The sequence below is a fragment of the Myotis daubentonii genome, chromosome 3, assembly GCF_963259705.1.
Source record: "Myotis daubentonii chromosome 3, mMyoDau2.1, whole genome shotgun sequence".
Lineage (NCBI taxonomy): Eukaryota > Metazoa > Chordata > Mammalia > Chiroptera > Vespertilionidae > Myotis > Myotis daubentonii.
The window spans coordinates 118,002,859-118,025,430 of NC_081842.1; the positions used below are offsets into that span (position 1 = coordinate 118,002,859).

A 22,572-nucleotide genomic window follows, 5' to 3' on the forward strand; every position below is an offset into this window, starting at 1 on the left:
GAAGCTAGTGCAGGACCCAGAGAAAAGGGGAAGGTTACCTGGAAACAGCGCAGAGGAGGGCCAGTCTGGGTGTGAGCCACTGCTCTGGCATGCTTTGCCTCGGTTCATAGACAGTGTGTGTGCATGTGTGCACACACCTGGACATGGTGTGCAGCGGGCAGATGTCTGTGGGTAAGTCTGTGAGTGGGAGCTTTGGGACGAGTGCAGAGCTCCTGTAGGGACACCCCACATCTCATACTGGTCTGAGAAGTGGAAAAGATGACTCTGAGAAACAACATTACTCAAAGGCATCTAAGTTAAAGCTCTCCTGAGTCTTGGCCCATGCTGGGCAGGAGGAGGGCCTTGAGAAGGTCACTCCTCGCATCAGCGGGAAGAGGAGGAATGTGACTCTCATCGCACTTCCGTGTGGGATTAGCATTTTCCCTGGTCCTCAGCAGGTGGTGGGAAACACCTTGCCTCTATCCCTGTGTGGGCCTGTCCTGAGTGGGCTCTGAGGCCTTCTCACACATGCACAGTCCGCAAGGCCTTCTGTGGGCCTCAGGCTGGGTGTCAGCAGGCAAGGTAAAGGGACTACATCTTCCCTGAGACTGCCATTCTCTGCCTAGGAGTGAGGCCTTACTCAGGGCATGGCCCAGCATGCTCAGGTGCTGCCCTGAGGCCCGAAGGACCCACAAGCACGCCCTCTCCACAGAGGTGTGGGCCACAGAGAGGTACATGGCAATACCACCTTCCAGGCTCCTGGGCCTGACCTGGAAGGCAGCATGGCCCATCTCTGTCTCCACTACCATCTGCATTCCCAGAGACCTGATGGAGGCTGGACCCCTAAGCTTGGGCACCATTGTTCCCGCTGGCCTGGATGTCCTGCTGGAACCCATGAAGAAGTCCTCTGGAGGGACTGTGGCGGCCAGGATGGGCACTGGGCATCCAGCACCAAGAGGAAAACTCAGCCTTCCTCTAATATGGCTAACATACGTTGAGTGCCCACATGTGCCATGCGCTGGGGACATAAAAAGGCATTGGCAGTGAGCGCTGAGAGAATGCTTGTGGCATCCTGGGGGGTGGGGAGGTTTGCCCACAGAGGGGAGCAGGACTCCAGGCCCCTCCCAGTAGCCCCTGACTCATCCTCCTGTCCCTGACCAGGGCCCTGCACAAACCAAACACTCAGCCTCAGAGGCACTGGGAGAAAAAGGATGGGAAGTTTAGTTTTCTCTTAACCATGATTCCCACCCTGCCTGGAGGGTGAGATGTATATGTATGTGCAAATACATACCATACATATATGAAATTCACTCAAAATCAGGCAGGTGCAGGACCACATTTTGTTTTTAGTCATTGCAGAAGCTTCCTTCACCCTGTCCCCTGTCAGCAGCTGGCTAAGGCCAACTTGAGCATGGGACTTTGGGCCCTACCTGTGTACCCACCTCAGCTCTCCCAGAGGCCCCTCTCCATAGAGTGCCAGTCCAGGAGAAGGAGCTGGTTAAAAAATTATTTTTTATTTTTTATTTTTTTAATCCTGTGGTTTTTTTAATAACTACTGTCCTGCAACCAGCTTCCCCACTGAGCCCCTTCTCCTACCCTCACATCCAGAAGGTGGGCCCCATACCTGAGCCTGGTGGTGGTGGCAGCACAGTGCCCTGGCCTGTGTCTGAGTCTAACCTCTGGTATTGCATGTTCTGGGCAGGGAAGCGAGGGCGTCGCAGCAGTGCGGGATCGCTAGAGAGCAATGTGGAAGTAAGTAGGAAGCACCTACGTTCAGCTGGCTGTTGTGTGTTGCCTCCCTGATCCTTGGTTTATACCTGTTGTCTTTTTATTTTTATTTTTTGCGCTTTCACTACTGCACAGAGGCACAGACATCCCCTCCCCTTCTGCCTGCTTCAACCCAGTGCATGCCAGCTTCCCCTCTGCTAGAATCTCACCGCTTGTTTGGGTTGGAGTGGAGGGCGGGGAGGGCTGGTTCTGAATTGTGTGTTTTAGTTCCCACTTCACTCCTGTCCCCTGTGGTCCCAGCATGGTTCATTAACATCCCTGGCTCCTGGGTACTCCCCGCCCCACCCACCAGCACTGCTCCTAGGCCAGAAGCAGCAGCTGCTGAGCACCAGGCAACCTCCCCATTGGCCAGTCTCTTGACTTCCATGCTCTGAAGACCCCATTGCATTATTCCTGGAGTTTTAATTGCTGTGTGTCTGCAGATAGGGCACGATGGAATTGCTTAACTAGCTCAGGGGAGGAGGAAAACCATAAGAAAACAAAACAGTGTGGATTTCATGAGATTTCATTCATCCTTCAGCCATCTCTGTATTACTGTTCACATCTTAACCTCAGCTTGCAGATATTTTTGTTTCTTTCTTCTTGTTTGGTTTGCAGTAGGTAGCTGCAGTGAAATGCCTAGGCAGTCCCCATGCCCAGGACAAGTGTTCCCAAGCCTCTCCTCTCCCTTCGCCACCTTCCCAGAAACCTGGGGTTCCACACAGGCAGAGCAAATGCCCACAGACCCTTTGAGAGGAACCAGGAAAGCTGAGGCTGCGATTTCAGCAGGAACAGCGTTCCTCTTCATGCACACTAGCCTGCCCCACTCCCCTTAGCACACACTGCTCACAAACACCCCAAACAAATTTCTGATCTGAAAGCTCAGGGTGCTTGTCAGGAAAGAGCCCAAACGTGTACTGCTGCTGCTACTATGACTAGAAAGGAGGGCCCTCCTCGCCTGCCCCAGTGTCCCCTGTCCTCCCTGGAACGCCCCTTCTCAGGGTCCCTCCAGCCCCGCCCCAACTGACTTGCCACAATAGTGTGAGAAGTGGCCCAAGTCCTGCCTGCTCCCAGCCCCACCCTCTGCGGGCAGTGAGTTGAACTAAACTAAAGATTAGCAGTCAGTGGGTGAACTTTTTACATTAAAAAAAAAATCATTATGACATAAGTGCTTTAAGATCTTTTAATTTTGATTTCTATGAATTTCCTTTTTAGGGGTCCATCATTAGCAGTCCTCACATGCGCCGGAGAGCTACATCAACACGCGAGTGTCCATCTCGCCCACACCAGACTATGCCTAATTCATCCTCCCTCCTGGGCTCCTTATTTGGGAGTAAGAGAGGGAAGCCCCCTCCTCAGGCTCACCCACCCGTAGCCCCTCCCCAGCCACCCCCACACCCTTTAGGCCTGCCCCACCCGCAGCACTCCATGGTGGGCCACCACCAGGGGCCTGCAGAGGGCCCTCCGCAGGTCCCAACGCATGGGCACCATACTCAGTACTGCCACGTGCAGCAGAACCCACCCCCCTACCACCACCACCACCACTACCACCCACCCCAGCACATCCAGCATGCACACCAGTACCACCATGGCCCCCATGGGGGGCACGTGCCCTACGGGGCCCACACGCACAGCCACCCACCACTGCCCTTGGCCCATGCCAGCCATCCGGGCCACTCAGCACACCACCACGGGCATTCCTCCGCCCCACCGCCCCCTCCCAGCAACAAGGCCAAACCCAGTGGCATCAGCACAATTGTGTAGACAGCTTGGGCCAGGGTCCCAGACTCCCCGGAACAAGTGCACACCACACAGGCACGCCTGGGGCAGCCAGCCTCAGACCAAACCCAGGGCACTTCTGTTTCCATCCTCCCATTTCCCCGCAGCCTGGACGGAACCCCTGAGCACATGGGCTTGTGTTATAAGGAGCAAAGCTCCTGATTTAATTTAGCATTGGTGCCCTGGGTTCCATCCACCTCAACCCCAAGGGGTGGGCCACAGGCACTATCAACCTTGAAACAGTACCTCCAGCCCAGGAGATATTGCCTCCCTCTTCTCCAGCTGTAGCCCTCAGCTCTCTCCTCCCTAACTGTACATAAATATGAAAAGCCTAGAAAAAGAAGAAACAAGACCCCAAAAAAACAGACAGAACAAAACAGAAAACCCAAAACTTGCTGCATTATTGCTCTTTTATTGACAATGGGCAAAATTAAGTAGACCTGATATGGTTGATGAAAATACGTAAGTAAACTTTATATAATATAAATATATAAATAAATAAATAAATAAATATATACTGTATAGGTAGTATTTGTGTGTGAAAGGCAAACATTTCAGTCCACAAAATTAGCAATATAGACTTTACAAGGAGCTCCACATACCTGATAGAAAGATAGTACCTTAGATGAATGTGAGAGTAGACCAAAAATCTAAATGCTTAGGACAAACTCAGATACTTCCATATTTTCATAAAAAGCAGAGAAGTCCCTCTAGGACTAACTATTCATTACTTATTCAGTCATTACTAACTGTGCCAAGTAACATAGCATCTTACTATTTAAAAAAATCCAATATCGCTTTATATAAATCCTTATTTTATTAACAGAATACTATCATAAGTAATCAGTATTATAACTGCTCTGTTATTTCAGGTAAGCAAATAGATAAAATGCAGTAAACTACAGAGCAACTCAGGATGGCTGGATAAGAACTGGCTGTCTTAGAGTATTGGTTACACACATTCATGACACTTGAATAGCTGTGATAACTGTGAATTTCCATGACCCATGGTTCTTTTATATGCACATGATTTGATGCACACTCATTCAGAGTCCACTGAGAGGGGCACCATATACTGCAGACGTATCATCTCCAACATGAAAAAGACCAGCTCTCATCCTTGCCTCCCTCAGCGCCATACTTCCTCATCCTGTTTCCAACTGCAACAGGAGCCTCTTCCAAACCTGCAGGCTGATGTTAGCATTTAGCTACCCAGGGCGGTGTGTGTGTTCCTGTTTTATTTTCTGAGTGGTGGCCATGATCATTGTAACTTCATGTAGCCATGTGCTAGCATAACCCCTGTGTCATCACTGTGGCCCCTCTGATCCCAGCTGACAAGTGCCCAGCCCTCACTGGTGAAGCCCTTGTTGCCTTGTCATGGTCCAGTTAGCTGCCAGGGCATCACATGACTCTCAGCTGTGCTCTTGTTGCTTCCGTCTTGTGACACCATCTGCTCCCCTGGGGGCCGGGCGCTGCACGCGTCCGGTTCTGTGCCTGAGTCACATGGGCCATACTTTGTAGTTTCAGCCTTTCGCGACACTGCAGCCACCAGTGCTGTGTTCCTAAGCCGTGGGACCCGAGGACTGCCCATGGCACCTGCCCAGGTGGAGAGCCCTTTCAGAAAGGGCGAAGCTAACGCAGGACTGTGGGCTGCGGAGCTCCATGCTCCGTGGAAGGAGTGGCGAGCTGTGGCCAGACGGCAGACGACAGAGGGATCCCACCCTAGCCAGCCGGCTGGGCATCTGTCCATTTTCCTCCTTTGTCATGTCATTGAGGCCATCATACCAGCAAATCTGCAAACTGAGCACTTTGTTAATCTCCACAGAGAGCAAATACAGCAATCTAGAGTTACGCCTTTTAAAAAAGGAAGTGTGACTAACCTGCCCGCCTTTACCTTCCCATTGGTACAACTTTTCTGTCTTGGACATCTGCTCAGAGAGGAATAAAAAGCACAGGCATACCTGATCTGGTTCAGGCCCAGCTGGTGGGAGGCTTCCCAATCCATTGACTCCTGAATTCTTTGGTTTTCTTTCAAAGCCAGGCTCCCCAAGGCATTCTCTAGTATGCAGTTTAAAGGATGTTGTTCTGACAAGGAAAAGTCAAATTGTACTGTGTGTCATCGGTGTTGATTGTGTGAAGCCACATTTATATATTGTATATTTGCAAAATATATCAGTGTTACTGTTGACAGATAGTTGAGGTAAAGTGATAACATATTAAATATGCCGGCTTTTTTTTTATCCCTCTGTACCAACGGTAGAGTTCAACTGTAAATTCTAGGTTGTTCCAGAAAAGATACAGGCTATTTAGTACAAGGTTGCTCTTTCTGAAGGAGCAATAACTAGGGGAAACAAAACAGAAAGAACCAACAGTACATTCATTGATGGGGCCAGTGGGAGGGGCTCTCTCTCCATTGCATCCTCCGTGCTCCAAGGCCCATTCAGAATTCACCTCCAAAACTATTATTGATGTGCCCTGAAGTTTTGTCCAGTGCCACAGGGCCAGGTCTAGTGAAATAGGGCTTCTTGAACAAACTCAGTTTCTCCCTGTGTGTCCAACTTTATACAGGGTATTGGGTTCAGAACGTGAGGTTTGGTCATTCTCCATGTTTTATTTGTAAATCTGTCCTGGGATGTGTTTCCAGGAGCACATTGTTCCATTGAAGAGGCTGGAGGCAGCTGCCCAGATCTTGTCTGGGCAGCAAAAGCTTCTGATAAACATGTGCTCCATATTGTTTTCACGGGGCTGTGCTCTCTGGATCCCAGCCTGTCAGAGTCACAGCCGTGGGGACCTATTGTTCACAGAGCCCTTGTCCCCTCAGGAGGCTGAGTGCCACCACATTGCTTGTGCCATCTTGTGTGTCAATATACTTGGGACATCTCAAGTCACACAAATTATTTCAATTACATAATTTCTGACAGGAGCAGGAGACCCTTAGAGGAAACATCTGGTAGTATCACAAAAATCTTTTCTGGGACAACAATTAAATCATATATTTGTACTTTTTTTTAAGTTTATTAATGAATTGTACAACATTATAAAAATAAAGTTCATCCTAATATGACTTGCACATCTTGTTAACAATGTCTCCAGTCGCCGTGGAGCCAGACTTCCCACCCTGCGCTGCATGCAGCAGAGGCCTCTTCTTCATCTTTAAAATGACCTAGAAAGACAGCAGCCACTTACATATGACCCTAGGGTGTTGACTCAGCATTCCGTATGAAGCTGTGTCTACAAATTAAGCATGCATCTTACAGTTTTGTTGTAAAAATATCATCACCCTTCCTGTCTGAAATGAGTAATTTTGTACATATTTTAAATAACAATAATCAAAGAAACATTGCACAATGAATCAATGTGAAGTGGGGGTGGTGAAAAGGGACAAGCAGGAAGAGCCTGTGCCTCATGTGCATGTACGTTGGTGTTGCTGTTCTGTCTGCGGTCTTGCTGAGGCCGCATGCAGTATCTGTCTCCTCTTGAGAACTGTCATTCACCTTCAAGTTGTTTTAAATGACTAGAATCAGGTCTTGAGTAAAGACTGTTCAAAGACTTCAAGGGATGCCTTGCTCACAAGAAGCCTGACGCCCACTCTGTAACTTTGGGGAGGAAAAGAGTGCTTTGTTTTAATGTGCATTTGTTTGTGAGTAGTAACAGACTCTATTGATGTAAAACCATAGCTGTGATCATGTGGAGAAATCAAATAAATCCTTTAAAATTCTCGGACTCTTTTTCTGAAAAGTCCAGATGTTTCCCTATTGGCCCAGAAAGATTTCCAGCTGACAGGTATGTCCATCTTTGTCGTGACTGCGGGCACTGGGTCTCCTGGAAGACCCTGGCCTGACTTTAATTTGAGAATGTTTAAGATAAAGGTGCACATCCCAACTTCGACTCTAATAAAATATGTCAAAGGTATTTATAATTTCTAGCAACTTTCAAATTTTAGTGCTTTTATGAGGTTAGAGAGAGGAGGTGGCCCATATGAAGAGCTGAGGTGGACTGGAAATGCCTTATGGAGGGCAAAACTCTAATGGTCCAGTTTCCAAATGCTTGAAGGGAGTTTATTTAATGAGGTCAACATTGTCTGTTTTTCCAGATTAACGTGATGTGCAGAATCCAGAAGGTGAATTCTGATTCTACTGGAAGAGTTCTATGAGAACATGACTGACGTGTACTTCTTCTTTCCTGGAACGAAATCCAGTTCCAGAGAATACTGCCTTAAAGTTTCACTGCATATCATAAAATGAAATAAAACTGGTAGGTCAAATTTGTGGAAAACAAAAAGGTTTAGTGACCAAAATTAACCATGGCTTACCACTCATTAAGAAGTGAATTTTGATCCAAAGATGTTCTCAGAAAACCATTCCTTTCCCAGGCCATTCAAGCGTTCTTCAACAGAGTAAAGCTGGTTACTAAAGTCCCCTGAAATACTTAGCTTTACTTCAGCATTTGGGTTTAAGACATACTGAACTGCACACCAATGTGTGCTTGTCTCCCCCGCTCCAGCTTGTGCGCTCCTTGGGGGCATAGAGTGCATCTGACCCACTTCTCTGTGTCCAGTGACCAGCACAGGACTGGTCTTGTCAAAATGCATCTGAAAGTGATGGTTGGCATGGGGAAGCGGGGTCACAGCAAAACAACTGGTTGATCTTAATGCGTGTAAATCATCAACATTTTATGGAAACTTGTTTGCTCAGCCCTTTGCTACCCGTGCATTGAGGAGTCTAGGTGGGACACACATGATGCTGTCAAACTTCTACAAACGTGGTTCATGATTACTGTTTCCTCCCCCCACTTACAACACATTTTTAGCCCTCATTTTACTTGACCTCACAGCAGCTTTTGAGATTATTCAAGTTCGTTTCCCACAATAGTATTTCCTTGTCACCTCTGTTCCCACACTGTGATCTTCCTCTTTGGGATGTCTTCATTGTCTTCTTTGTAGAGCTGGTAAGTGTTGGTTTGAGGATCAAGTCTAAGCTCTCTTCCTTTCTTTACTTTTTTTAGGCCATTTCATACAGATCCACAGTTTCAGTCTAGCTTCCAAATGTGAATCTGCAGCCCATACCTCCACTCTGAGCACCCATGTTCCCTTGGATCTTTATCTCCATGACCAAATTGATGATCACACACAGACACACACAAAGTTCTGTGTTCCCTACTTTGACAAATGGTGTCACCACTGAGTTGCATAAATGAGAACTTGGGGATTGTCCTTGACACCTGTCCTTTCATCGACTCCAAATCCATCTATCACCAAGCCCTTTTGACTTCCTCCTCCTACATGTTCTTGAATCACCTCTGTCACTGCTTCAGGCCGTCACCTGTCTGTCATCTGGACGAGAGCTCCCTAACTGGCCTCCTGTACCATCGTGGTCCCTCAAACCCGTTTCCCACATGGCACCAGAGGAATCTCTAAGGTGCCACCATGTGAAGGGCTTCCTGTTGCCCTTATGATTAAAAAAACAAAATCTTTAACATGGCCTTCATGAGGCCTGCATGGGTGGCTCTGCATGGCCTGGCTCACCTTCACTTTCCCCTTGCTCTCCAGCCACATGAGGTTCCCAGACAAGCTGAGTTTTCTCCTGCCACTGGGCCTGTACAAGTTGGCCCTCTGCATCTGTGTTCAGTTAGCTCCTTCATCATTCAAGTCTTAGCCTGGCCATTATCCCCTCTGAAATGTGTTACCTATAGTTATATATTCAGTAGTGTGATAATTTTGTTACAGTAAATGTCAGAAGGTCAGGACAGTGGCTGTCCTTACACACTGCTGTAACCTCAACTCATGGCACAAAGTTGGACTTTAATAAATGTTCTACTGAGTATATGAAGACCACAGAGCCCAAAAAGGAAATTCAGTGCTGAAATGCATGATGGCATTTTCAGGTTCAAAATGAGATCCAAGACCTAAAAAAAGCAATGTGGACCAGAGTCCTGGGAAAAAACTGGATCCTACTGACATTTCTTCTTTATTTTTTAAAAAATATATTTTATTGATTTTTTACAGAGAGGAAGGGAGAGAGTTAGAAACATCGATAGGAGAGAAACATCAACCAGCTGCCTCTCGCACACCTCCCACTGGGGATGTGCCCGCAACCAAGGTACATGCCCTTGACCGGAATCGAACCCGGGACCTTTCAGTCCATAGGCCAATGCTCTATCCACTGAGCCAAGCCAGTTAGGGCGTCATTTCTTCTTAAGTCAAGCAGTAGTTTGGGTAGTAGTTGGAGGGTTTTAATCATTGTTTTATCTTTCATCAAAAGTGTTTTAACAGTTAGAGCATTTGGAATTACTAGATTTATCAGAAGCAGGGAGGGGGGAAATCACCCACAACCCCACCAACCCTAAAACAGTTACATTTAAATATTTGATCTATTCTCATTCCATCTTTTCTTCACACATATTTTTCAGTTACCTAGTTCACATCTTCTATGTGTGTCCCAAAAGGTGTGTAAGTATTATTTGGTGCTTCTCATAAAACGAAAGAATTTTCACAATCAAAAACATGTAGGAAATGCTGAATTAAAGTTAAACAAGTTTTTTTAAAATGATGTTTTTATTTATATTAGAGAGGAAGGGAGAGGGGGAGAGAGATGGGCTGCCTCCTGCACACCTCCTACAGGGGACTGAGCCTGGAACCCCAGGCATCTTCCCTGACAGGGAACCGAACTGGTGACCTCTTGGATCCTGGGTCGATGCTCAACCATTGAGCCACACCGGCCGGGCTAAAGTAGTTTCTTTACTGCAGGAATTCTCAGAGCCTTTTAAAAAGATGATGTGTATTTGTGATTCTCAGAAAGATAGTCTGTTTCCCAAATATATTTAGCTTTGGAATGCTCTTGAATTCTATAGCATACAGTTTAGTAAAAGTTTATATGTGTAAATTTTTATTTATCTTAGTGTATTCTGATGTTATGAAAGACTCAGTAGTTTCTAACACCTGCCTAATGGCCCATCATATGGACATCCCATGATGTGCTGGCCATTCAGATAGTGTTCTTTTGGTGAACAAGGAACAAACAGGAAATAATAGAGTTACTGAGTGTATTTGGTGATTCTGGTGAGAGTTTGGGATTGAAGAGATGAACACCACCGAATCTAACCTTAGTGCTGAGTTCCTAGGTACACATTGACACTATTTTGGCAGCTCTGGGAAGCCTTGTGTCACCTGAGATGCCTCTCTGTACAATGTGTTCAATTTAGCAATCACTTTCCAAGGGAGCCTAGCTCACCTTCATCAGAGTGGACTTGTCATAAAGACTTATTGGTTGGTCTATGAAGATTGGTCTACTTACCCCTATTTATTTTTTTCATTAATTAACTAATTTATTTATTTATGTTAATCCTCACCTGAGGATATTTTTCCATTGATTTTTAGGGAGAATGGAAGAAAGAGGGAAAGACAGAGAGAAACACATTGATTGGTTGCCTCCTCCCCGAGCCCAGACCAGGGCCCGGGCCGAGAGGAGTCTGCAGCCAAGATAAGTACCCTTACCTGGAATCAAACCTGGGACCCTTTGGTCTGCAGGCTGACGCTCTATCCACTGAGCCAAAACAGCTAGGGCCCCTATTTCTAATATGTAGCTTCATGACTTTTAAGACAATTTTAGGTAATCTTTCCTTCCCTTTCTATTCTAGCTGCACTCCAGCCCACCTCCACAATGTGACCAGTGTCCTATAAGAAAAAAGTTCCAGTTAAATCTGAATCGTAGGAACTAAAGCATTTCATTCATCTTTCATGGAGTAAATAGGGAAGAAAGCATTCAAACATAAAAATACCAGAGTATTCTTGATCCCATCTAAATTGAATCTCTTCTCACATCCTTGAAGAGCTGTTCAGAAAAAGGACAAATAAAATTACCTATTGCTTACTTGGCCGTGTGGCTCAGTGGTTGAGCGTCAACACAGAAACCAAGAGGTCACTGGTTTGACTCCTGGTCAGGGCACCTGCCTGGTATTGCAGGCTCAATGCCTAGAAGTGGGCATGCAGGAGGCAGCTGACTGATGATGTTTCCCATCAATGTTTCTATCCCCTCTCCCTTCCTCTCTCTCTAAAAATCAATAAAAACATTTTTTAAATTACCTATTGCTCAGAACTAGAATGTAACCAGGATAGAGCAAAATCCCACAAATTTTAGTGAAAGGTCAATGGGAAAATAAACATCTTAGACTGGCAGAGTTGAAATCAGATCTCATACTAGAACAGAGATCTGGGGGTGGGGGGACTGCTGCATGGAAAAGGGGAGATGGCATGGTCCTAATGGTGGTAGGACAAAGATAACATCAACTGGAGTTCATGCCTATAAGGACAGAGACCAACCCAGAGTGGACATGCGAGGAGAGGAGTAAGACCTGGTGAATCAGAAGGAGAAGACTTGGAAAGTTCATGGGACCAGAAGTGGCAAAAGGCACTGCTTCTGAGAAGAGGGAGGCACCTGTGAAAGTGAGGTTTCCCTGGGAGGCTTGGTGGGGGAGGGAAACCCAGTAAGGGGCATGCAAGAGGCAGCCAATCAATGATTCTCTCTCATCATTGATGTTTCTATCCTTCTCTCTGAAATCAGTAAAAATATTAAAACAAAACAAGATGCTATCACAGAATAAGACAGACATAAAAAAATAAAGTGTCTTTTATTAAAGGAACTGCAGTTCACTGTGTTAACATAAGAATTTTTGTTAGTTTATTTGAGCCAAACTGTCAACAATTGCTGGGAAGCAGGATCTCAACAAAATAAGATAATGCTCTGGAGGATGGTGGTTTTCACCTATTTTTATAAATTACCATCAAAGGAGGAGACATAAGTGGGTTACAGTAAATCCACTGGTGATAGATTAGGGAGGTGGGAGAAAGCAAAGCTGGGAAACCTCTGGATTAGATAAAAAGTAAAATGATAGATACAAACCTCTTTTCCGTAGGTGGGTACAGGATAGTTAACAGTCAGCAATTAGCAGATAACAATAACAATGAGGGAATTTGTGGTTGGTGCCCTGGCACCATTTGTTGTGCGCTGAGGGGTCCAAAAAAAGGGAAGTTACGAGTTACCCTGACATTCCACAGGTATGTTATCTTAGATGCAAAAAGACAATAGGCTCAGTAAAAATCGAAGTTGATGTTTGTCAGGGAAGATACTGGCCTAGAACATGACTACCCACTATTAACTGCTTTTTAATTAAAAGGTTTTAATTTCAGACCATGCTTTGTGGTTATTTTAGGTCTCTTGAGTTTGCAAGGTCGCCATGCAGGCCTTCCTTGAGTTAGGTTAGCATGTGGCCCTTTTTTGTCCACAACTATATAAACAAAATGGGACATTTTTAGGCTAAAGCCAACAGCAGTTAGCATATTAATGCAAAAAGAATCATAGGAAGGCCAATGGACTTTGATATTCAGCAGGGCTGAAAATCAGCATAATATTGCCCTGCTGTGGGCTCAATGGCTCAAGGCAGTTTCCTAATGATACAGTGGTCGGCAAACTCATTAGTCAACAGAGCCAAATATCAACAGTACAACGATTGAAATTTCTTTTGAGAGCCAAATTTTTTAAACTTAAACTATATAGGTAGGTACATTGTTATTAACTTAATTAGGATACTCCTAAGACTTAGGAAGAGCCACACTCAAGGGGCCAAAGAGCCGCATGTGGCTTTCGAGCCACAGTTTGCTGACCATGGTCCTAACCTGATCATCCTTTTACTGTTTACCAAGCTTTACCTTTGATATGCCTGTATGCATTGCTAGAGGGCAAGATGTGTATCTAAAACTGAATAAAAAGCAGATGGGACTCAGTCTCGGGGGTGCTTCTTCAAGAAAGAGGTCTCCACCTGGCCCCCCATGCCTTCCAAATTCGTATTTCTTGTATAGCATTTTCATTTGTGCATCAGCCCCTCCTTCAGATCCTGAACCCCACCACGAAGGTTGCGGCATGCTGCTATTGTTGGTCTCGAAAAATCCAATGCAAATAAACACAGTCTTCATACAAAAATACTTTAAGGAGGAAAATGAGAACTTTTTAGCAAATAAAAACACACTTAAATGCAAACAGGATAAAAACCCAAAGCAGGGGGAAATTGTAACACAACACATCATTAATTAAACATGATTAAACAACCAATAAGATATGAAAAAACACCACAAGTCATAAACTCAGAAGCTCAAAATACAGTAGAACCTCGGTTCTTGAACTTAATTCATTTCAAATGCTGTTTGAGAAGTGATTTATTAAAAAACTGAATTATTTTTTCCCATTACAAATAATGTAAATTTAATTAATTTGTTCCAGACCCACAAATGATTCTACTTTAACCTTTCTTATGTATAGTACATGCCTAATGTACTGTTTAATCTCTAAATAAACACTTTTCTTAAATTTATCGTACCATCCCTTACCAGCCTTAAAGGAATCACTTTCAGCACTGGGTCCAGGGATATCTTTCAGGTCAGTATGCAGCATATTTGCTTTTTCCTATCACTGACTCTGAAATGCTGTCACCCAGCTAACTGCTTTTTGTTTATTCAAATCAACAAGTTTTTTTTACTTCTTTAATTCCCTGTAATCATTGTTTCTTTCACACCCTTAGCAACATTAGCACTTTTGGTTGCCTCTTTATATTTTAAAATTGTGCTAATCATTCTCTCCCTTTTTAAAAAAATACATTTTATTGATTTTTTACAGAGAGGAAGGGAGAGGGATAGAGAGTTAGAAACATCGATGAGCGAGAAACATCGATCAGCTGCCTCCTGCACACTCCCTACTGGGGATGTGCCCGCAACCAAGGTACATGCCCTTGACCGGAATCGAACCTGGGACCCTTTGGTCTGCAGGCCGACGCTCTATCCACTGAGCCAAACCAGCCAGGACGATCATTCTTTCCTTTGTATGTACATTTTCTCCTTTCCTTTGTAAGTGGCCTGAGAGAAGCTTTTTTGCCGTGCTGAGGTATCATCATAAAAGGGTTGTCAGGTCACAAAACTGAAGTTTTATTCCACAACCCAGACTTTTTTTTTTCCTGAAAACAAGTTGGTTGAGAGCTAAATTGTTTGAGGTGGAGACATTTGAGAACTGAGTTTTGACTGTAAAATTGGACAAATAAGTCCTGGCTGGTGTGCTAAGTGGTTACAGTATGACCCTGTGGACTGAAGTGTCTTGGGTTCAATTCCCAGTTAAGGGCATGTACCTGTGTTGTGGGTTCCCTACCCAATCTTGGTTGAGGTGCATGCAGAAGGCAACCAGTTGATTTGGCTCTCTCACATCCATGTTTCTCTCTATTTCTCTTTCTCCCTGATCCTCCCTTCCACTCTCTCTGAAGAAGCAATCCTCAGGTGAGGATTAACAACAAAAAATGTGGACAAATAAGATGTGCAATGGAAGCTCACTAAACTCAAGAAAGAAAGACAAAGACAAAATTATCTCAGCTGCCTAAAGGAGAAAAGATATAACTGAAAGTACAGAAATGGACATTGAGGATGGAAATAAAAGGATCCAAGAAAATAAAATGTAAGGAGGTATTAGAGATCAGAGAGAAAGTAGAGATGTAGCAGATGAAAAGAGAACATATAGCCTTAGCTAGTTTGACTCAATGGGTAGAGCATCAGCCTGTGGACTGAAAGGTCCCAGGTTCAATTCCAGTCAAGGGCACATGCCCAGGTTTTGGGCTTGATCCCCAGTAGGGGGCGTGCAGGAGGCAGCCAATCAATGATCCTCTGTCATCATTGATGTTTCTATCTCTCCTCCTCTGCCTGAAATCAATAAAAAAAAATTTTTTTTAAAAAACATATACATACATGTAATAAGACTAAGACGTAAGACTATAATTAAAGAAAATGGTCTATAATAAAGAAGAGCTGATGCCTGACTGGTGTGGCTCAGTGGTTGAGCATCGACCTATGAACCAGGAGGTCACAGTTGGATTCCCAGTCAGGGCACATGCGGTGACCCGCACCTTGGAGAGGGTCCGACGGGTAGAGGCGGAGTGGGATTAAAGACCAGGAGACAGGGTTGGGAGGACTGGCACAAGGCACCAGCAACTTTATTCTTTACACACACTGTTTTATAGCTAAGCTGTGGCTGGTCATGCTTCATAGATCACTGCTAGGGCTTGGCCTGTCATAGGGAAGTAACAGATTGTTACAGGCTGGGCAAGACTAGGCAAGCTTTGTCTAGATCCATCTATTGTTTGACAGTTACTACGATACTTTTAGCTACAGAGGTCAAGCCTTGTCTAGTTCCACTTTGCTGCAAACTCTAATAAAGCCTTAAAACTTTTCCTGAGCTTTGACCTTAAAACCTTCCAAGATCGACATAGGGTAGAGTCCAGGGCTTTGCCATGTCCTCTGGTCCCCAACAGGCACATGCCTGGGTTGTGGGCTTAATCCCCAGTCGTGGGTGTGCAGGAGGCAGCCTATCAATGATTCTCATCATTGATGTTTCTATCTCTCCCTCTCCCTTCTCTGAAATCAATAAAAATATATATTTTTTAAAAAAAGAAGGTTTGAACCTGCATCCTGAATGTTCTAAGTTCTTGGGGGGGGGGGGGAATAACTAGCCCACAATTATCAACACTGAGAGACATATCCAAATACAATTAATTAACTTAGAAGATAAATTCTCTGGACCTCAATTTTAAAAAAATATAGAAAAGTAGCTTTGCATAGGTTTTGAACATACAAGAATTTGGTGAATACACTTATTATGCGTCCTTTCTGAGGAATCTATCACAGGACAAACCAACCAAGAGATTTGAGAAATTTTGACAAAAGGACTGATGAGCACTGGATACATCTAATCTAATAATAGACAAACATGGTAATTGACCATACCTCCGCTATGCTTCCCATTGGCTAATCAGCAGAATATGCAAATTAACCCAACCAAGATGGCGGCCAGCAGCCACGCAGTTGAAGCGAGCAGGAGGCTCGCTTGCTCCAGTGATGGAGGAAGCCAAGCTTCCTCCTTGCTGCGGCCGGGCTCTGAGCTCCACTCTAAGCAACAATGTTGCAATTATAGAAGCTAAACAAACCCCAGATACCTGCTTTCAGCAGGCTGTGGCCTCGGAGCTGGAGCGGCAACAAAGTTTCAATTATAGAAGGTTAAATAAATCCCAGAATAAAAAAAAAGAAAAAAAGGAGAGGCTGGGAGCTTCAGTAGCCCGCCAGCCTGAAAATAGCCATCAGCCCCTCATCCAGGCTGGCCAGGCACCCCAGTGGGGACCCCCACCTGAAGGGGGTGTGACCAGCTGCAAACAGCCATCAGCCCCTCACCCAGGCTGGCCAGGCACCCCAGTGGGGACCCCCACCCTGATCCAGGACACCCTTGAGGGCAAACCAGCCAGCCCCCACCCGTGCAGCAGGCCTCTATCCTATATAGTAAAAGGGTAATGTGCAAACTGACCCTAACAGCAGAAAGACTGGGAATGACTGGTCACTATGACACACACTGACCACCAGGGAGCAGATGCTCAATGCAGGAGCTGCCCTCTGGCGGTCAGTGAGCTCCCACATGGAGGAGCTCTGCTCAGCCACAAGCCAGGCTGACGGCTGCCAGTACAGCGGTGGTGGTGGGAGCCTCTCCTGCCTCCTCAGCAGCGCTAAGGATGTCTGACTGCAGCTTAGGCCTGTTCCCTGCTGGCAAGTGGACATCCCCTGAGGGCTGCCGGGCTGCCAGAGGGATGTCTGATTGCCAGCTTAGGCCAAATCCCCCGAGGAGCAGGCCTAAGCCAGCAGGTGGTCATCCCCGGAGGGGTCCCAGACTGTGAGAGGGCATACGCGGCCTGAGGGGACCCCCCCCCCCAGGTGCACAAATTTTTGTGCAGCGGGCCTCTGGTAAATTATAAAGGTCTAGAACTAAAACATAAATGGGGATAAGGACGGAAGAAAACCATGCAATGTTATATGTTCAGACAAAATAGAAATAACACAAACTTATTTATGGTTGTTAATCCTCACTCAAGGATATTTTTCTTTCTTTTTTAAAAATATATTTTTATTTATTTCAGAGAGAAAGGGAGAGAGAGAGATAGAAACATCAATAATAAGAGAGAATCATTAATTGGCTGCCTCCTGCATGCCCCCTACTGGGGATCGAGCCCACTACCCGGGTATGTACCCTGACCGGAAATCAAACCATGACCTCTTGGTTCATAGATCCACGCTCAACCACTGAACCATACCAACTGGGCTCAAAGATATTTTTCCATTGATTTTTAGAGAGTGGAAGGGAAATTGGGGGGTGGGGGGGGGGGGGGAGACAGAGAGATCTGGAATCTTTTGGTGCTCCCAACCCAGGCTGGGGATTGAACCTGAAATCCAGGGTCGGATCCTTGACTGGCAACGAACCCACCACCTTCCGTTGCATGGGAGCAGGCTCTACTAATGAACACCACCAGCCCGGCAACCGTTAGTACTTTAAAACAAAGTCCTTCAGGTTCCCCAACGTTGGGAACATTAAGATGGTGTTAGCCCGGCGGCTTCCCCAGCCGCGCATGCGCACTGGCCAGCGGAAGGCGCAGAACAATCACATCATAAATAGCGCATGCGCACCATCTGGTGGAAGGCGCAAAGAAGTGATGTCATCGGGTACCGCGCATGCGCTCTGGCTTGTGGAGCGGCGCGATGTTTTGGCGTCATCGCGGCGCCGGAGCGGGAATCCAGGACAATCCTGTGAGGGTGTGGACTCTGGACAGCATGATGGTCTGCGGGCTCCGCGCGCGCACCTGCTGGGCTCTGCGGTCCTTAGCTGTTAGCAGGCGAGCGCTGCGCTCCAGTCCGCGCACCCACGCTTTCGCCAAGGAGCTCTTCCTGGGCAGGATCGAGAAGGTAAGGCAGAGCCGGGCGGGCCTTTCGTCTCTGCCTCCCGTCTTTGCTCTTATCAGGAAAGACTGGGGTAAAGCTTTGTCCTAGTCCTTACTTGACAAATACACCCAAGGGACGGGGAGTGCTAAAATTCCAGATTCCTGAGGCCCTCTAGGTCATATAATTTTTCCTAGAAAAAGGAAGTCTCTTTCCATGGCTGGGAGCCTGAGAATCTGCATCTGACATGTGGTCCAGCTAATTTTTTAAACGTTTTAATTGATTTCAGAGAGAGATAGAAGCATCAGTGATGAGAGAGAAACATTGATCAGCTGTCTTCTGCATGCCCCACACTGGGATCAAGCCCGCAACCTAGGCATGTGCCCTTACCTGTAATGGAACCAGTAACCTCAAGGTGCATGGGTCACATTCAGCCGTTGAGCCACACTGGCTGAGCTGTCTCTGAATCTTTTTATCTCTTCTTTGACCCAGTTATTGTTTAGTAGTTATTGTTTAATATCCGTATGCTTGCTTTTTTCAGTTGATTTCCAATTTCAAAGCATGTGGTTGGAGAATATGCTTGGTATGATTTCAGTCTTCTTAAATTGCTGAGGCTAGTTTGGAGTCCCAGCATATGGTCTATCCTTGAGAATGATCCATGTGCACTAGAAGAAGAATATATAATCTGGTGTTTTGGGATAAAAGTCTCCGTAAATATTGATTATGTCCATTTGGCCAAATGTGTCATTTAAGGCTGATAGTTCTTTATTGATTTTCTGTTTGGATGATCTGTTCATAGTGATTAGTGAAGTATTTAAGTCCCTCACTATTATTATGTTTTTACCAGTTTCTCCCTGTAGTTCTGTTAGTAGTTGCTTTATATATTTTGGTGCTCCCAGATTGGGTGCATATATATTAATGTGTTATGTCTTCTTGCTTTAATGTCCCCTTTATCTCTATAAAATGTCCATATTTGTCTATTACCTTTTTTATCTTGAAACCCATTTTGTCATGGCTATCCCAGCTTTTTTCTGGATACAGTTGGCTTGGAGTATCAGATTTCACCCCTATGTTTGTCTTTGCAGCTGAAATAGGTCTTCTGAAGGATGTGTATTGGGTTTCCTTTTTGATCCAACCTACTACTCTGTGTCTTTTTATTGGAGTTCAGCCTATTTACATTCAGCGTGACTATTGATATATAATAATTTTATTTTTTGTTTTCTTGTAGCTCTATGTCTCCATTGTTAATTTTCCCTTATGTTCTGTTAATTTCATTTTGGTGGCATTCTATGATTTTTTTCCTTGTTCCCTCTTTTTTTAATGTTATATTGTTAGGTGTCTCCGTTTTAGATTTTTTTTTTTTGTAGCTACCATTAGGTTTATGTAAAAGAAAGTTTAATATAAACAGTAGTTCTTTTTATTTCTGATTGCATCTTATCTCCATTTCCATGTGCAAATTCAGATCTTTACCCACTGTCCTTTTATGTTTTGTTGTCACAAATTATCCCTTTTTATGCTGTTTATTTCTAAATTGCAGTAGTGCTTTTCTTTCTTTTTTTTTTTTAATTTTTTTACTCCTTTAACCTTTATGTTACATTTAAGTGTATAGTACCCTATTCTGAACAATGGTTGCAATTTTCTGCTTCTGTTAGTCATCTTACACATAGTTGTGTATCTTTTTGTCTTTTTGTTTCAGGTAGAAGAACACTGTTGAGTATTTTGTGTAATGCAGGTCTTGTGGTAGTACATTCCCTCAGATTCTGTATATCTATAAAGTCTTTATTTTTTCCTTCATATATAAAGGATAATTTTGCTAGATATATTAATCTTGGCTGATGATGTCACCCTTGATAATTTGAATATTTGGTTCCACAGCATAAAAAGGGATGTATCTTCGTGTGAGCCTCTTTGGGTTTATCTTATTTGGGACTCTGTGATTTATGGATTTGTGTGTCTTTTTCTTCACCAGGCTAGAAAATTTCTCTGTTTTTGTTTCTTCAAATAAGTTTTTAATCCTTGCTCTTTCTCTTTTCCTTCTGATACCCCTATAATGCAAATGTTGTTAGCTTCATGTTGTCCAAAGTTCCTTTAAATGATCTTCATTTTTTAAATTCTTTTTTCTTTTTGCTGCTCTGATTTTTTTCTTCTTCTACCTTTTCTTCCAAATTGTTGATTTGATTCAACCTACTCTTTATTCTTTTCAGTTTATTCTTGATCTCAGATATAGAATTTTTTTTCCCTGAGAAATTCTTTTTGGTGGTCTGTATGTCCTTTTTCATGCTGGTGTAGTTATCTCTAAGTTCCTTGAGCATCTTTATAACTCTATATCTGATACATTGCTTGCCTCCATTTCATTTAGCTCTTTTTCTGTAGATTTCTCCTTTCATTTGGGGCCTGTTAACTTGTTTCCCTACTTGTGCTGCCTCTTTGTGTTTGTTTCTATGTATAAAATAGATCTGCTGACTCCCAAGTCTTCATGGAGTGGCATTATGGAGTAGGTGTCCTGTGGAACCCAGTGGTGCAGTCGCCTTGATCTGAGCTGCGTGCTCTAGCAGTGTCCTTTGTATGGCTTTTGTGGGCCTTCTGTTGTAATTGAGTCTTGATTCATGGTGGCCAGTTTGTGCATGGGTTCGATCTCAGACTAGCTGACTGTGAAGCTCAACCCTGACATGGCATGTGAGCTGCTGTGCATGTACTGCTGTGATCTTCCTTCGGGTATGCTGTTGGTGAAGTTTGATGGAGCCTGCTCTGATATTGTCTGAAGCTGGTCATTTGGTGTATTGGTTCTGGGCCTCTTGGGAGGGACTCTGGTGTAGGCCAGTGTCAGACGCTGTCTGTGCCTGGCCCTTTGCAACCTGTTTCAAGCTACAAGTGATGTACAGTTTGTGGCTGCCTCTGAAAAAAATAGAAGAACTCTACCAGAACTATCTGACTCCATCAGAAAGAACAATATAAAAATAATTGGTATAATGAAAAAAAGAAGGGAACAATGACTTCACTGTCACTCCGGGTGAGTGATGAAATTTCTGTCCTGTCCTTTCCATGCACGCCCAGAGGGCGCGGGCCTCAGCTTGCAGGCGGACATCCCCCAAGGGGTCCCGGACTGCCAGGGGGCACAGGCCAGGCTGAGGAACTCTTCCCCCCCCCCCCGCCCCCCAGTGCATGAATTTCATGCACCAGGCCTCTAGTGAATGATAAGAGAGAATCATTGATCCACTGCCTTCTACACACTCCACACTGGGGATGGAGCCCACAACCTGGGCATATGCCCCGACCAAGAATTGAACTGTGACCTTCTGGTTCATCGGTTGGTGTTCAACCACTGAACCACACTGGCTGGGCTATTCTTTTTTATTCTTCATTCTCTCTCTTTTTTTTAAATCCTCACTGGAGGATATTTTTTCATTGATTTTTAGAGAGAGTGGAAGAGAGAGGAAAGAGAAAAATATCAATGTGAGAGAAACACATCAATTGGTTGCCTCCTGCACGGGCCCTGACCAGGGCCCAGGCCCTGCAACCAAGGTACATGCCCTCGACTGGAATCAAACCCAGGACCCTTCAGTCTGCAAGCTGATGCTCTATATACTGAGCCAAACTGGCTAGGGCTATTCTTCATCTCTTTTATTGAGTTCTTCAACTTCAGAATTTCTATTTAGTTCCTTTCTGTCGTTTCAATCTTATTGGTAAGGTAGTCCTTTTTTTAAAAAAAAATTTTTCTTTAAATATAGTTTTATTGATTTTTTACAGAGGAGAGGAGAGGGAATTGAATCATGACCTTCTGGTTCATAGGTTGATGCTCAACCACGAGCCATGCTGGCTGGACTATTCTTTTTTATTCTTCCTCTCTCTCTCTCTCTCTCTCTTTTTAAAATTATCACTGGAGGATATTTTTCCATTGATTTTTAGAGAGTGGGAGAGAGAGGGAAAGACAGAGAAACATCAATGAGAGAGAAACATCATTCAGCTGCCTCCTGCATGCCCCCTACTGGGGATCAAGCCCGCAACCAAGGTACATGCCCTCAACCAGAATTGAACCTGGGACCTTGCAGTCTGTGGCCCGATGCTCTATCCACTGAGCCAAACCGGTCAGGGCAGTAGTCCTTTTATTCATAGATTATATTTCTGAATTCATAAAACTGCCCTTCTGAATTTTCATGTAACTTGTTGAAGTTTTTTTTTGTTTGTTTGTTTGTTTCAGAACTTCAATCTTTGACTTCTCTGCCATTTAAATCACATATTTCCATGTCTTTACCTTTATTTTCTGAAGACTT

The 22,572-nt window shown here is 44.7% G+C and overlaps 2 protein-coding genes across 19 annotated transcripts in view; both read left to right on the forward strand.

Moving 5' to 3' along the window:
* IQSEC1 (IQ motif and Sec7 domain ArfGEF 1) overlaps positions 1 to 12,167 on the forward strand; it is a 384,674-nt gene extending 372,507 nt beyond the window's left edge. For 10 of the 16 annotated variants that reach the window (XM_059688315.1, XM_059688321.1, XM_059688318.1 and 7 more), the window contains 2 exons: positions 1,682 to 1,731; positions 2,962 to 4,042. In XM_059688315.1, the coding sequence (XP_059544298.1) occupies positions 1,682 to 1,731; positions 2,962 to 3,510 (599 nt within the window). In that variant the 3' untranslated portion in view covers positions 3,511 to 4,042. Of the gene's footprint in view, positions 1 to 1,681; positions 1,732 to 2,961; positions 4,043 to 5,046; positions 7,244 to 7,618 lie in introns of those variants that run through there. The other 6 variants (XM_059688323.1, XM_059688328.1, XR_009451897.1 and 3 more) reach the window with 5 other exon arrangements.
* Positions 12,168 to 18,117: 5,950 nt separating this feature from the next.
* ACAD9 (acyl-CoA dehydrogenase family member 9) overlaps positions 18,118 to 22,572 on the forward strand; it is an 85,924-nt gene continuing 81,469 nt past the window's right edge. For all 3 annotated transcript variants that reach the window (XM_059688341.1, XM_059688343.1, XM_059688342.1), the window contains exon 1: positions 18,118 to 18,328. In XM_059688341.1, coding sequence (XP_059544324.1) covers positions 18,125 to 18,328 — 204 coding nt within the window. In that variant the 5' untranslated portion in view covers positions 18,118 to 18,124. The remainder of the gene's footprint in view (positions 18,329 to 22,572) is intronic.